The sequence below is a fragment of the Myotis nattereri genome, assembly GCF_964212035.1.
Source record: "Myotis nattereri genome assembly, chromosome: 2".
Taxonomy (NCBI): domain Eukaryota; kingdom Metazoa; phylum Chordata; class Mammalia; order Chiroptera; family Vespertilionidae; genus Myotis; species Myotis nattereri.
This window is the reverse complement of record NC_138076.1, coordinates 161,453,539-161,469,522: the sequence shown is the minus strand read 5'-3', so window position 1 is coordinate 161,469,522 and position 15,984 is coordinate 161,453,539. Positions and strand designations below refer to the sequence as shown.

Here is a 15,984-nt window from a genome sequence, read left to right as displayed (position 1 = left end):
TCAGTGGTTTTCAAATGAGTGAACTGTTTTTGAGCCATACATGTAACAATGGTCTTACAAAGTGTCATCTTTAGGCAAAATAAAGAATATGCATGTCATATATCTCCAGGTTTTTAAAAGTAGATAAATGTTTCTATGACTAAAAAATATAAATTTAATCTACAATATCATTGAATACATAGGAATTTGTCTCAATGTGTATTTTCATATTAAATAAAGACTTTACAAGCAATTATATCATGGGAAATTAGGTAAACCAAAATATTTCAGCTATTAAAATTGCTTATACTTATATCAGGCTTGTGCTTTTTTCCCTTATTACCAGGATGAGCACCTGGCCTCTGTCTAATGCTATTGTTCTGTCTTAGTGTCTCAAAGGACAGCATTCCTGATGCTTCTATTTTAGTTGCTTGGCCAAAGTTCATGATGCAAAAGATTTATTAGTGACATTAGAACCTGGGTCTCCAAGGATTTTTTATTTTATTCACTCAGGTGATCCCAGTGCGCCTCCAGAAGACTGAGCAGAAAAATATAAATATAATTATTTGGGGAGTAGGAAAGCCAACTTCCTGCTCAGAGCATCATAGCTCTTCCAAAACCCAGAGGAAGTGCTGTTATTCTCCTCCCTTACCTTAGATTTTCTTCCCTTTGTGACAGAGATCAAAGGAAAATGTTTCCAGCTTTTACAGTAAGAAAGAACAACTAATGAGAGTCTTAATATGATATGAAAATGAGAAATTCAAAGAACTGGAGAGGCTCCAGAAGATCCCGGGAGAGTAAAGGTAGGTTGATAACCCTGTTAGACCAGCGTAGAGGCATGTCTCCCTGAACACGGCACAGTTAAAAACAATGAGGAGCTGTGGGCGGAAACCATGAAAAATTATCAAAAGAATAAGTGTCATAAGGAAGATATGTGAGTTACTTTTCCTTTTGAGAGATAAGAAAAATATATTTGTTGGCATATCTTTCTGTAACATGGTTAATTAAGCTTATATCAACTTTTAATATGGAAAATTGTAGTCAAAATTGTATGTAGTCCTTTCTAAGACTAAGGGCACAGCCAGGGTTATATTTTTTATCCATAAGTAGTCACCCATGTAGTGCAATATCAAGAACATACAGAAATATACTTTCCAAATCCCTGGAATTTATACCCAAAAAGAATATTACATTGCTTAAAATGTGATCAATTTCTTTTCTTTTCTTTTTCAAATAATGTACAAGCCATTTCCCGTATGGTTCAGCGTTTGGGATCTGGAGAAGGGCCGCGCTCAAATGACAGAGATGAGACAAGAAATAATAATTTGGAAATATTGGGGGCCAGGTGGGAAGCCTGATGCAAGAGGAAGGACTTCCACTGGTGCCCAGGCCTTGCCAACCTTTAATCCAATTTTGGATACACCTATAGCCCTTAGTCAGGCAGGCAATTCTGGTAAGACAGACTATCTTAAAGGTCAGTAAATATTAGCAAAGAATTACTCTGAGACTATTTGGTCAGGAAATTGCTTGAGCCACCATTGTTTCAACTAAACAATTGGTGCATAGCTCTGGCCCTTGCAAGGGCTCAAGGTTCACCAGCGTTCACAATCCTTGTTAGCACTTCTCTGATAGTGAAGACAATGGGTATCTTCCAACAAGATAAAATATATATATATTTTTTTTATTGATTTCAGAGAGGAAGGGAGAGGGAGATAGAAACATCAATGATGCAAGAGAATTATTGATCTGCTGCGGATCGAGCCTGCAATCCAGGCAGGTGCCTTTGACTGGAATCAAACCTCATGCCTCCATCCCTAGGCCAACACTCTACCCACTGAGCCAAACCTTAAGGATGGGAACAATTTCTTTTTTTAAACAAGTGTTATTGATTGATTTCAGAGAGAGAGAGAAAAAAAAGATCAATTTGTTATTCCACTTATTTATGCATTCATTGGTTGATTTTTGTATGTGCCGGGACCCAGGATGGAATCTGCAACCATGGTGTATCAGGACTACACTCTAACCAACTGAACTACCCAGCCAGGGCAAGTTTGAACACTTCCTAAGTAGGTAATATCCTTTTATTATTAAAAACTTAAGCAGAAACAATTCCATCCTTCCTAAACATCTATTAGTTTAACAGAAATGTCCCCTTAATATCTAAATTACACACCAGAGTAATGATTGAGAGACACTTTTTGTTGCACAAGATAGCAAGATTGAAAATAGTATCTCTCTCTCTCTCTCTCTCTCTCTCTCTCTCTCTCATCTTTTACCATATGATTCTAGTTTTTTAAGTACCTAAAGCAAATTACTAGACATAGAAAGAAGAACACTGTTTGCCAAAGGCTGGGGAAAGAGGAGAATAGGGAGAACAACGTGATTTTAAACACACCTGGCAATCTCTTGAGAGCCGAAGAGTGTGTTGCTTAAGAAGTACTCTGCAGCCCTGACCGGTGTGGCTCAGTGGATAGAGCGTCGGCCTGCGGACTGAAGGGTCCCAGGTTCGATTCCGGTCAGGGGCATGTACCTTGGTTTCGGGCACATTCCCCGTCGGGAGTGTGCAGGAGGCGGCTGATCGATGTTTCTCTCTCATCGATGTTTCTGATTCTCTATCCCTCTCTCTTCCTCTCTGTAAAAATCAATAAAATATGTTTAAAAAAAAGAAGTACTCTGCAGAGGTGTAATAAAACTGTATTGGTACAAGAAGTATGTCCCATTTAAGGTTATGGAAGCGTGATCACACACATTCACATACTATTCTGGTTCTTTTGATTAAACTCTCAAATAACTGCTGTCTCTACAATGTTCAAGAATAAAACAACATTCTTCCAAAGTTGAAAAGAGTATTTCACTAAGACCATTTTTGCCTGTTGTGTATTCAAAGGAGGAAGTATGGAAAAAGAGATGACAGCAAAGTTGTCAATTTGTAGTTACTTCATAGTTTGTTATACTTACTGCCCTTTTTATAGCCCTAGAGTAATTGGGGGAAAAATATTTCTAAGATAAATCAAATTTAAGACAAAGCAACGATTATGTAAACCATAATAAATTTTTAGCATACAATTTCACTTTATTGGCCTTAAACAAATACACAGCTGGATATTTCGCCAGGAAAAAAAAAAGATTTATTTGGGAACAATAAGAAATAACAATTTGGTATTCAACATTTAATTTCATTTTTGTTGCTATGACACCAAGGTGGTGTCATTTTTGGATTAAAATGTTGGATTTCTTGTTAATATATTTAAAACTGTAACCAGTAATAACACCCTTAATATTTTCATTACATGTGATATTTTATTTCAATAAATTTAAATATTTAGACCATAAACAATTGCAATTTTGGGCATGTGATCTAATGGCCAAACTTGCGCTCATCCAAAGAAACAAAAGAGAGGAGGTTCTTTTATAGAGAAAAGTGGGAATTCAGATGAGTTTTTGTAAACAACAATTCCATGGCAGTTTAGCATCTAGTGGCTTTTCTTTGGCTGATTTTTATCAGTCTTTCATTGGCTGAGTGATTGTCTATTGAGGAAATCTTCCTTCTTCCTGTTAGGAGAGTAGAATAGAAAAACATCTTGTTGGAGGTAAGACAATGAGTGGTAGGGTGTGATCTTCACCTACAGACCCTCCCAACGCTAATTTCAATGAGGTTTCTGTTTATTAATCTTTATAACTTGCATATAAGAAAAATCATTAGGAGAAAACCAAGATGGCGGCATAGGTAAACACCGGAGTTAGCTGCCTCGAACAACCACTTCACAAATGCAACTAAAAGACGGAACGGACATCGCCCAGAACCACAGCAACACTGGCTGAGGGGAAATTCTTCAACTAGAAGGAAAGAGAACAGCATCCGAGACTCAGAGGAGGCGCAGTGCGGAAAATACAAAGGTTCGGAGGTACGCGCGGAGCGGGCTGGTGGCTGAGGGCGCGGCTGTCATTTTCAATAGGGAGGGAGTCTCTGAGATCCAGTTCTGGGCGAGTCTCTAGAGACCCAGACTCAAACGGAAGAAGCCGGACTGTCTGGCATCGGTCGGAACGCGAGGGCAGCTTTCTCTCCGAGGTTTGCAGTGGTTACTGGGACTCTGAGAGGCAGAGCCTCTGGGGACGGGACTGACAGCAGCCATAACTGCTCCCTCCACCCCCTCTCTTGATCCCCTGAGACCCGCCCTGCCCAAGCCCTGCACAGAGCCATTTGCCAGATAGCCTCAGGCAAAGGCTAGATTAGCAACTACCTAGAGGACAGAAGTTTTCCCACTGCAGACACAGCTGATTCTCACAGCCAGTTGGCCTGGAGGTCAAATCCCCCTAGTATTAACTACAACAATCAAGGCTTAACTACAACAAGACTGCGCATAAAGACCACTAGGGGGTGCACCAAGAAAGCATAAAAAATGCAGAGACAAAGAAACAGGACAAAACTGTCAATGGAGGATATTCAGTTCAGAACCACACTTTTAAGGTCTCTCAAGAACTGTCTAGAAGCCGCCGATAAAGTTATTGAGATCCTCAAGAAATCTAATGAGACCCTCGATGTTGTGATAAAGAACCAACTAGAAATTAAGCATACACAGACTGAAATAACGAATATTATACAGACTCCCAACAGCAGACTAGAGGAGCGCAAGAATCAAGGCAAAGATTTGAAATGCGAAGAAGCAAAAAACACCCAACCAGAAAAGCAAAATGAAAAAAGAATCCGAAAATATGAAGATAGTGTAAGGGGCCTCTGGGACAGCTTCAAGCGTACCAACATCAGAATTATAGGGGTGCCAGAAGATGAGAGAGACCAAGATATTGAAAACCTATTTGAAGAAATAATAACAGAAAACTTCCCCTACATGGTGAAAGAAATAGACTTCCAAGTCCAGGAAGCACAGAGAACCCCAAACAAAAGGAATCCAAAGAGGACCACACCAAGACACATCATAATTAAAATGCCAAGAGCAAAAGACAAAGAGAGAATCTTAAAAAGCAGCAAGAGAAAGAAACTCAGTTACCGACAAGGGAATACCCATACAACTGTCAGCTGATTTCTCAACAGAAACTTTGCAGGGCAGAAGGGAGTGGCAAGAAATATTCAAAGTGATGAATGCCAAGAACCTACACCCAAGATTACTTTATCCAGCAAAGCTATCATTCAGAATTGAAGGTCAGATAAAGAGCTTCACAGATAAGGAAAAGCTAAAGGAGTTCATCACCACCAAACCAGTATTATATGAAATGCTGAAAGATATCCTTTAAGAAGAGGAAGAGGAAGAAAAAGGTAAAGATACTAATTGTGAACAACAAACATGCATCTATCAACAAGTGAATCTAAGAATCAAGTGAATAAATAATCTGATGAACCCAATGAACTGGTGATTATAATTGAATCAGGGACATAGAAAGGGAATGGACTCACTATTCTTGGCGGGGAAAGGGGTGTGGGAGATGAGGGAAGAGACTGCACAAAAATTGTGCACCTAGGGATGAGGACAGTGCGGGGGTAAGGGCAGAGGGTGGGGTGGGAACTGGGTGGAGGGGAGCTATGGGGGGGGGGGAGGAAGAGGAACAAATGTAATAATCTGAACAATAAAGATTTACTTAAAAAAAAGAAAGAAAAATCATTAATAAATTGATCTTATCTAACAAAAGCAAAAATAGAATTTGCATAGAGAAAGAGGATGAGGGGGTTTGAAAAAATCTCAGAGAGTTGGAAAGCAAAGCACTATTTCTCTTTCCTTGTATAAGCTATTGATTGGTATAAGGCTCAGAAAGAGATCACTTCTTTGGGAGTAGAAGGATCATCTAAGGAATCTGTTTTCATTGTTAATCTATTTCTTGAGAAACCTTGAAGGTTTAATACATGAGGTAAGAATATGTGGCGGACTGACATTATATAATGTTGGCAGGTAACTTTGTTATTGTTTCCATCTTAGTGGTGTCAACTCTGCATCATTTCCCTTATTTGAGTTGTGTGTTTTTTTCATAAATTCCCCTGCGTTAGTGTCCATTTTCCTGTGTTGGTGCCTTCATAGCAAGATTGGCTTTGCTATATGTATCTCAAAGGATTTAATAAGACGCATGTCCATAGAAACAAATGAATCAATTTCCCAGACTCAGGTGGCCGTTATTTGTAAGATATATTTTAAAGCAACTGAGTAAAAAATCATTCATATAGCAAACTAATTAATGTCTCCTGGGAAATCCCATTTTATTCAGTGAAGGAAAAAGTACCAGGAAGCCTAAAGATTATGTACTCAGATAGGACATATTTTCATAATTATCATTGCACATAAATAATTAATGATGGTTAATGACAAGGAGCAGTTAGAAATAGAGTCGCTTCCTCTTGCTAAAGACTATACATAATGCTCAAAAATAATATCAACAAAATAAGACTCATAATACAGGAAAAAGAAGCCAGTTAGCATTCTATTCATCCTTCATGCATATCTGAAATTATAATGTAAATTTAGAAATTAAGTGGTTACAGTGATATAATAAACAGCACCAACTGGGAGGGAGATGTGGATATATGTGATGATGTCAAGTTTGGGCAATAACTTTTCTTAACTGTCTGGGTGGATCTCAAATATTAATATTCATATGAAACTCTTGATTATCATACCAATATTATTCTGACTTTTAATTTCTCCACTGTCACCTAACCCCTCTTTCCCGGTGCCTGGCTAAAATTAACTACAGTGAATAATTTTGGAAACTTTAATGAGTTTTATAATAAAGAGTCTAGCCTTGTGCTTCACAGTGATGAAGTTCCTGTAGGTGTTAGAAAATCAGTAGGGAGGGGTTGGAAGTGAAAGTCAGGTTGCAGAGGCTTAAAGCCTAAACTAAGTAGAGGTATGAGGATGAGGTAGAACTACGACTCTCTTTTTAAAGAAATTAAAAACATAAGGCAAAAGGCACCACCTGGAAGACTATAGTTAGTGATATTAAATGTAATTTTAGCTTTGGGGTTTTAGAGAGAAAAGGTACCAGAGTCAATTAACTGAAAATAACATGAGTGCATCTAAAGATACTCCTTTGCAAATATCTTGAACACAATATTTCTGACACTATAGACAATATAATTATCCATCAAATCATCTTAGGGCTAAGAAGAAGGCATAAAAGTAAAGAAGAATAAACAAAGAAAAATCTAAAGATTTATTATTATATTTTGTTTTCCAGGAGAAATGCAGTTTACTCTTAAAACAATCCCTTGATTGGGACAATTGAAGAGAATTCATGTTCTTAACCATCTGGTTATGCCCTATATCTAAGGTTTATCTTGGATAAAGAAGGCTTAAGGAATATCATCACTTTTCCTAACTTATTTGTAAATCCAATTCATATAATGAATTATAATAAACTACATTTATAAATTTTGAGGAGTAAATAATGATCTGAGAAAAAGTTGGATTATTTAACAATAACAGGAATCCTGAGGAATAATCTCTTGCTCATACAAGTAACATTATGGAAGTTTATTGTAATAGTGGCAATATTGATTATGATGAGAAAAGGAGAAAATAAATGTAGACTGCTTTTCTTGGTTTTTAAATATAGTATTTTACTACAGAATTTGAATACCTATGTCATCATAAAAATCTATTTTTACATGCTGACTGGGTAGATTTCAAAAGTCACTGATGGGAAACCACACATCAGTAACAACGTTTGTACTGCTGGGACTAACCAATGACCCACAACTACAAATTCTGCTTTTTGTCTTTCTATTTCTCACCTACATATGCAGTGTGACAGGGAACCTGACTATTATCACCCTCACACTGCTGGACTCCCATCTGAAAACTCCTATGTACTTTTTCCTCAGAAATTTTTCCTTCTTAGAAGTTTCATTTACCACTGTCTGCATTCCTAGATTCTTGTACAGTATATCAACTGGAGATAATACCATTAGCTATAATGCTTGTGCAAGCCAAATATTTTTTGTTATTTTCTTTGGAGCAACAGAATTTTTTCTCCTGGCAGCCATGTCCTATGACCGCTATGTTGCTATCTGTAAACCGCTTCATTACATGACCATCATGAACAATAGGGTATGTACCTTATTAATCCTCTGCTGTTGGCTGTCTGGCTTGATGATCATTCTCCCACCCCTCAGCTGGGGCCTCCAGCTTGAATTCTGTGACTCCAATGCCATTGATCATTTTATCTGTGATACAGGTCCCCTCTTAAAGATCTCATGCTCAGATACATGGGTATCTGAACAAATGGTTATAGTTGTAGCTGTATTTGCTCTCATTATCACCCTTGTGTGTGTGTTTCTGTCCTACACATACATCATTCGGACAATTTTGAGATTCCCCTCCATCCAACAAAGAAAAAAGGCCTTTTCTACGTGCTCGTCCCACATGATTGTGGTCTCCATCACCTATGGTAGCTGCATCTTCATCTACCTCAAGCCCTCAGCAAAGGATGAGGTGGCCATAAATAAAGGTGTCTCAGTGCTCACTACTTCTGTTGCACCATTGTTGAACCCCTTCATTTACACCCTGAGGAATAAGCAAGTGAAACAAGCTTTCAATGACTTTGTAAAAAGGGTAATATTTCTCTCAACGAAATAGAAGTTTGGATGAATCAGAGTAAAATGAAAGAAGAAAGTCTTCTAAATAGTTAACAGCTTCTAATTTATTTCATTGCTTTGTGCCTATAATTTACTCATAGTATTCTTCTCAAAGGCATTAATACTGCATCTCACCTTAATCAAACTCCTTCTTCTTTCAAACAAAGCTCAAACATCATGTTTTTCTTCATTGTGTACCTATAAAATGTATTTCCAAGTAATTGAACTTGCCTCTATTTCTGACCTAGTCTTTTTGTCAGTGCTCTGTAAAAAAAAGAAATAATGAAATTTAAAAGTATATAAATTATATAAAAGATTCATTATGTAATAACATTACTAGTTTTTCTCTCTAAGTCAAATTTATGAAAGTTAACATTATAAATCTAAGAGTCAAATAAAAATTAGAAAACAGCAACAGCAAAGACGTATTAAAATAAGTTAAATCAAATTAGACATTCCAGGCTAATTAAAATAATGGAAATAGCAAAGTGGAAATGAAAATATCACTGGGAATTTGAGAATAATCAGAATTGAAGAAGTAGAAACATCTTCAGAATGACTAATAAGATGTACAGTAGTCCCCCATATATAGAGGGAATATGTTCCAACACCTCAGTAAATGCCTGAAACCTCAGATAGTACTGAACTCTATACTTACTGTGGGGTTTTTCCTATGCATACATACCTTTTCACTTAAAAGGAGGACTTCACAGCTTCTCTTTGGGATATTCAAATTGTCAGCATCACTACTTTTATCATTTGGAGCTATCTACACTAATAAAAGAGAAACATGGTAATTGGTGTATGACCGCTACCCTTTTCATTGGCTAATCAGGGTGATATGCAAATTAACTGCCAACTAAGATGGCGGTTAACCGCCAACAAAGATGGCGGTTAATTTGCATATGTAGGCACAATGCAGGGAGGCGAAAGGGAAAGCAGGAAGAAGCTCCCTGCCACTGACAGTGATCAGAAACCCAGGTGGGAGCTAAGAGCCATGATCAGAGAATCAGCATGCGACCTGGCCAGTGATAGCAGGAAGTAGTGGTGGAGCCAGCGATGGAAGCTGGAAGTCCCGGGAGCTAGGGGTCCTTTGCCTGGGCCTAAAGCGGAGCCCACAATCGCGGGGCCGCTGCAGCTGTGGGTCCCCGCTGCCCGGGCTGGACGCCTCGGCCAGAGGCATCAGGCCTGGGCGGGTCTCAGAGCCAGTGATCAGGGGGAGATGGGGGTCCCCTGTCCAAGCCTGACACCTCTGGCGGAGGCGTCAGGCCTGGGAAAGGGGCCGATCAGGCGATGGGAGGGTGATGGGGGTCGACGCCTCTGGCCGAGGCATCAGGCCTGGGCAAGGGCGGAGCCGGTGATGGGGGGGAGAGGAGGGTCCCCTGCCCAGGCCTGAATCCTGGGCCAGAGGCATCAGGCCTGGGCCAGGGGCAGAGCCAGCAATCGGAGGGGTCTGGGGGTCCCCTGCCCAGGCCTGACACCTGGGCCAGAGGCATCAGGCCTGGGCTGTGGGCAGAACCAGTGATGGGGGGAAATGAGGGTCCCGGCCCAGGCCTGATGCCTCTGGCCCAGGTGTCAGGCCTGGGCAGGGGACCCCCAGACCCCTCCGATTGCTGGCTCTGCCCCTGGCCCAGGCCTGATGCCTCTGGCCCAGGATTCAGGCCTGGGCAAGGGACCCTCCTCTCCCCTCCATCACCGGCTCCGCCCTTTCCAGGCCTGATGCCTCGGCCAGAGGCGTTAGGCCTGGGCAGGGGCGGAGCCAGCAACCGCAGGGAGCTGGGAGTCCCCTGCCCAGGCCTAATGCCTCAGCCAGAGGCGTTAGGCCTGGGCAGGGGCAGAGCGGGAGATCGCGGGGAGCTGGTGGTCCCCGCTGCCCAGGCCTGACACCTCTCTTGGAGGCCTCAGGCCTGGGCAAGGGGCCGATCCGGTGATCGGGTGATTGGAGGGTGATGAGGGTCAACTCCTCTGGCCGAGGCATCAGGCCTGGGCAGGGGGCGGAGCCAGCAATCGGAGGGGGCTGGGGGTCCCCTGCCCAGGCCTGATGCCTGGGCCAGAGGCATCAGGCCTGGGTGGGGGGTGGAGCCGGGGATTTGGAGATATGATGGTCCCCTTGCCCAGGCCTGAAGCCTGGGTCAGAGGCGTCAGGCTTGGGCAGGTGGGTGGAGCAAGCGATCAGCGGGAGATGGGGGTACCCTGCCCAGGCATGATTCGTGGGCCAGGGGCATCAGGCCTGGGCGGGTCTCAGAGCCAGTGATCAGGGGGAGATGGGGGTCCCCTGTCCAAGCCTGACACCTCTGGCGGAGGCGTCAGGCCTGGGAAAGGGGCCGATCAGGCGATGGGAGGGTGATGGGGGTCGACGCCTCTGGCCGAGGCATCAGGCCTGGGCAAGGGCGGAGCCGGTGATGGGGGGGAGAGGAGGGTCCCCTGCCCAGGCCTGAATCCTGGGCCAGAGGCATCAGGCCTGGGCCAGGGGCAGAGCCAGCAATCGGAGGGTTCTGGGGGTCCCCTGCCCAGGCCTGACACCTGGGCCAGAGGCATCAGGCCTGGGCTGGGGGCAGAACCAGTGATGGGGGGAAATGAGGGTCCCCGGCCCAGGCCTGATGCCTCTGGCCCAGGTGTCAGGCCTGGGCAAGGGGCCGATCCTGCGATTGGAGGGTGATGGGGGTCAACGTCTGAGGGCTCCCAGTATTTGAGAGGTTGGCAGGCTGGGATGAGGGACACTCCCCCCCACCCACCCAGTGCACAAATTTCATGTACCGGGCCCCTAGTTAGTAAATAAAATAAGAGTTACTTGAACATGAGAACTGCAATACCTCAATAGTAGATCTGTTGACTTAGCTACTTGGGTGATAATGTGCAGGTAGCATATACAGTGTGGACAGAAGGATAATTCAGGTCCAGATGGAACAGAGATGGATGGCATGAGATTCCATCACAGTGCTCAGAAGATGAGCAATTTAAATTATATGAATCGTTTATTTCTCTAACGGTCCATTTAATATTTGCAGACCAAAGTTGACCACAGGCAATTGAAACCACAAATACTGAAATTACAGATAAGGGGGGGGGGGGCTATATTATTTGCAATTTATTTATATTCCTGAGCAAAATTCACTGGAAAAGGTATATATTTGATTTAAAATAAATTTAAAGATAATGTCACTTTTTATGGGTTTTAAAATTAGAATAGATGCACAAGAGTGAACTGGAATACCAAATTTTATTTGCTTATGAAATAAGATAACTATTCACATCAAGATAAGGTTCATGAATGATTTAAGAAGATATCGTGAATATTCAACTGGCAAAAAAGGGAAGAAAGGGAACTACAAAAGGGAATAATTATGGGAATTATGATCAAGGGGTCAACTGAAGAAAATATTCCTAAACTGAAGATCTTAGTGTTTGAAGCAAGTCACAGTGTGCTTGTCAAAAGGAAGGAAGGAAGGAAGGAAGGAAGGAAGGAAGGAAGGAAGGATGGAAAGAAGGGAGGGAGGGAGGGAGGGAGGGAGGCAGAGAGGGAGGGGGAAAGGAAGGAAGGAAGGAAGGAAGGAAGGAAGGAAGGAAGGAAGGAAGGAAGGAAGGGAGGGAGGAAGAAAATGCATATTTTTTGGTGGGGTGTTCAATCGCTTCATCTTTTTTCACCCAGCTTCCGAACTGCCCTCCCCTCTGATAGCTGTGGATATGGAAATTAGGTTAAGTGAAATAAGCCAGTCAGACACATATGATCTCACTTATATGTAATATCTAATCAACCAGATAATTTAACAAACTAAATAGAAATAGAAGCATAGATATATCGGTACTATTTATTTGAAAGATGAGCTATGAAAATGCAATTAAACAATGTTTTAAATTATTTCTATGGACAGAATTTTTAAAATAAGTGCCTTTTAGAAAGACCAATTTCACTGTGCTACATTTAAGTAACCCTTGCTTTATTTAATAACTAGAGGCCCACTGCTCTCAAAGTCCAGGACCCCTCACTCGTAACCACTCAGCTTGCTGCTCCTTAGTGCTGCCGCAGAGGCAGGAGAGGGTCCCACCACTGCTGCTGCGCTAGCCAGCCCTGAGCCCAGCTTTTGGCTGTGCTGTGCTCTCCCTGTGAGAACTCAATGGCCACCAGGGAACAGCTCCTGAATTGACCATCTGCCCCCTAGCAGTCAGTGCGCATCATAGCAACCAGTCATTCTGGTTGTTCTGCCATAATGATCCCTTAGGCTTTTATTATATAGACTAGAGACCCAATGCACAAAAATTTGTGCATTTGGCAGGGAAGGTTCCCTCAGCCTCAGCCTGGCCTGTGCCCTCTCACAGTCTGGGACCCCTTGGGAGATGACCACCTGCTGGTTTAGGCCTGCTCCGGGGGGATTGGGCCTCAGCTGGCAGTCAGACCTCCCTCTGGCAACCTGGGAGCCCTTGGGGGATGTCCACTTGCCAGCAAGGAGTAAGCCTAACCTGCAGTCAGACATCCTTAGCTCTGCTGAGGAGGCAGAAGAGGCTCCCACCACCACTGCTGTACTGGCAGCCATCAGCCTAGCTAGTGGCTGAGCAGAGCTCCCACTATGGGAGCACACTGACCACCAAGGGGCAGCTCCTGCATTGAGTGTCTGCCCCCTGGTGGTTCGTGTGTGTCATAGTGACCAGTCATTCCCAATCATTCTGCTGTTAGGGTCAATTTGCATATTACCCTTTTATTATATAGGATAGAGGCCTAGTGCATGGGTGGGGGACAGCTGGTTTGCCCTGAAGGGGTTCCCGGATCAGGGTGGGGATCCCACTGGGGTGCCTGGGCAGCCTGGGTGAGTGGCTGATGTCTGTTTTCAGGCTTGCCACAGCCCCTTCAGGGTGGGGGTCCCCGTTGGGGTGCCTGGCCATCCTGGGTGAGGGGCTGATGTCGATTTGCAGGCTGGCCAAGCCCCTCAGTGGGAACCCTCACCTCATGAGGGTGTGGCCACCCTGGGTGAGGGACTGATGGCTATTTGCAGGCTGGCCATGGCCCCCAGCCACCCAAGCTCTCAGTGGAAGCTGGCTGGAAGCATGTATCTGGGATTTATTTATCTTCTATAATTGAAAATTTGGTGCCTTGAGTGGAGGCCGCAGCAGGCCAGGGCAGGCGGGAATCCTGGCTTCCTCCATCACCGGGGCAACCAAGCCTCCTGCTTGCCCCAGCTCCATGGCTGCCAGCCGCCATCTTGGTTGGGTTAATTTGCATATAGTTGCTCTGACTGGCTGTTGGGTTTGGCAGAGGTGATGTCAATTTGCATGTTTCTCTTCTATTAGATTAGACTAGAGGCCCAATGCACAAAATTCATGCAAGGGGCTTGGCCCTCAAAGTCCCTGATTCCCCAGCCAGCCCTCAAAAGCCTGGCCAGCCCTCACAGCTTCATCCAGCCCTCTCAACTCCTCACAGCCTCACCCAGCCCTCACAGCCCCGGCTTCATCCGGAAGGTCGTCCAGATGGTCAATCTGTTGTTCAGTAATTAGCATATAAGCTCTTTATTATATAGTAGAATCCCAAGCATCAAACTCTTTTCATATATTTTTTTAAAAAAAAAAAAAAAGCTGAAACCGGTTTGGCTCAGTGGATAGAGCGTCGGCCTGTGGACTGAAGGGTCCCAGGTTCGATTCCGGTCAAGGGCATGTGCCTGGGTTGCAGGCATATCCCCAGTGGGAGATGTGCAGGAGGCAGCTGATCAATGTTTCTCTCTCATCGATGTTTCTAACTCTCTATCTCTCTCCCTTCCTCTCTGTAAAAAATCAATAAAATATATTTTAAAAAAAAACAAAAACTCTTTTCAAACATTATTATTAATGCACTTATTAGTTCTATCAATATGTCTTAGTTGTATCAAAACATGGACAGAAGATAGAGTAAATTGTAAATATATCATAGTAGCAAATAACATGGTCCGAATTTTGATTTCAAGTCATGTTCCATCCTCTACAATACACTACCTTTCAAGTAGAAGTGTAGTTTCAGTGGGGGAGGGGAGAGAAAAGACACTAATTGGAAGCATATAAGTTGGCATAGCAGTAAGGATATCTCATTGCCATAATACACTCTTTGTTATTATGTGTGTTTATTAAATTGCTTTATTGACATCAAAGAAAAAAATAAGTTCTCTAAACATTTCAGAATTTAAGTACTGGATTTTATACACCATAATATGTCCTATTACAACATATTTAATATTTTATGGTTTGATAAGGAGAAATAAGATGAGATAAAATTACAGTTGTCATTTCCCTGGCAACTTTGAAGCATATTTATCATCAACATAATTTCATGGCGCATTCACCAAAGAGCTCTTATGTACTAAAATCAACTATAAGATATACCTGAATAAAGAAATCTGCACAAGAGATTCTAAAATGTTCATTATTAAGACCAAAATAATTGTTACATTTACTAATTTGTTTAATTTAATGACAAGTTAATAATTAGTGAATACAACTATTACAGTTGATATAGTTGCAAAAAATTAAATAATTTAATTACTTAATTTAAATAATTACTATTAAATCTATCCATTTGTAAAATTGAAGAAAATAACAGTGGGAGCCAAGAAACTGAGCCAAATAATATTAATCCAATGTCCTTTACATGTGGAATTTTAAGTATTATAGCAACAAATAAATAAAATAAATAAATAAAAAACAATGATAATGTAACTAATATTTGAAGTATTAAAATTTCACTCAAGATTGAAAAGTAGCATCCTTTTTCATTGTAAAGGAAAGATGTACAGTGGTAGGCTTATTATAGTTTGAAATAAAAGAAAGAAAGCAACTAATAGTAACTCCATTTCTTTAAGGTTACTTACTAATATTTTTTTTCCTTTTGTTGTGTTATGATTCCCTGATTATTTGTAATCCTTGTGGCCTTCATTAGTGTCTGTATATTAGAAGACGCCTCTTCCAGTATTTGAAGACTGGCTTTGGCAGGTAAAGCTCCTCACCAGTCAGCCCACCCAGAGGTTCTGGACTTGCCATCTGGTGGAGTCCATGGGTGGGCTTGCTGCTGGAGTCCTTGGGTGGACTGGGTTTTTGGATGATTCAGCAAGTGGGTGGACCAGCTGCCTAGGTCCAAAGGGGCTGATCTGGTGCCTGGATCCACATGGGTTAGGCTTGACATCTGATTCCATGCATATGGTTAAGTCTGGGACATTGGGCCATGAAGGCAAGCCTGGAGTCTGTATCCACAGAGGTGGCCTGAAGCCTGGTCTACTGGGGGCTGAACTGATGCTAGAGAGTGCTGTATTTATTCTATACAGACTTGTATCATTCTTGTTAGTTCATCCTTTGACATGCAACATATATGCAATGTTCTCGTGCCTGTGTCGCATTTTCTCTGGAAGCCTCAACTCTGGTTGCTTTAGGCTTGCTTCTCAGGGATGAGTAGAAAATCAGCCACTAAATGCGAG

General features: G+C 42.3%; 1 protein-coding gene across 1 annotated transcript; it reads left to right on the top strand.

Annotated features, from left to right (window-relative positions):
* Positions 1–7,586: 7,586 nt before the first annotated feature.
* Positions 7,587–8,558, top strand: LOC308513091 (olfactory receptor 6C2-like; the record flags this gene model as incomplete). The annotated part of the gene is made up of 1 exon (XM_081082888.1): positions 7,587–8,558. Exon 1 carries the CDS (start codon positions 7,620–7,622, stop codon positions 8,556–8,558), a length of 939 nt encoding a protein of 312 aa, XP_080939014.1. The 5' UTR covers positions 7,587–7,619.
* Between the last annotated feature and the right edge of the window lie 7,426 nt (positions 8,559–15,984).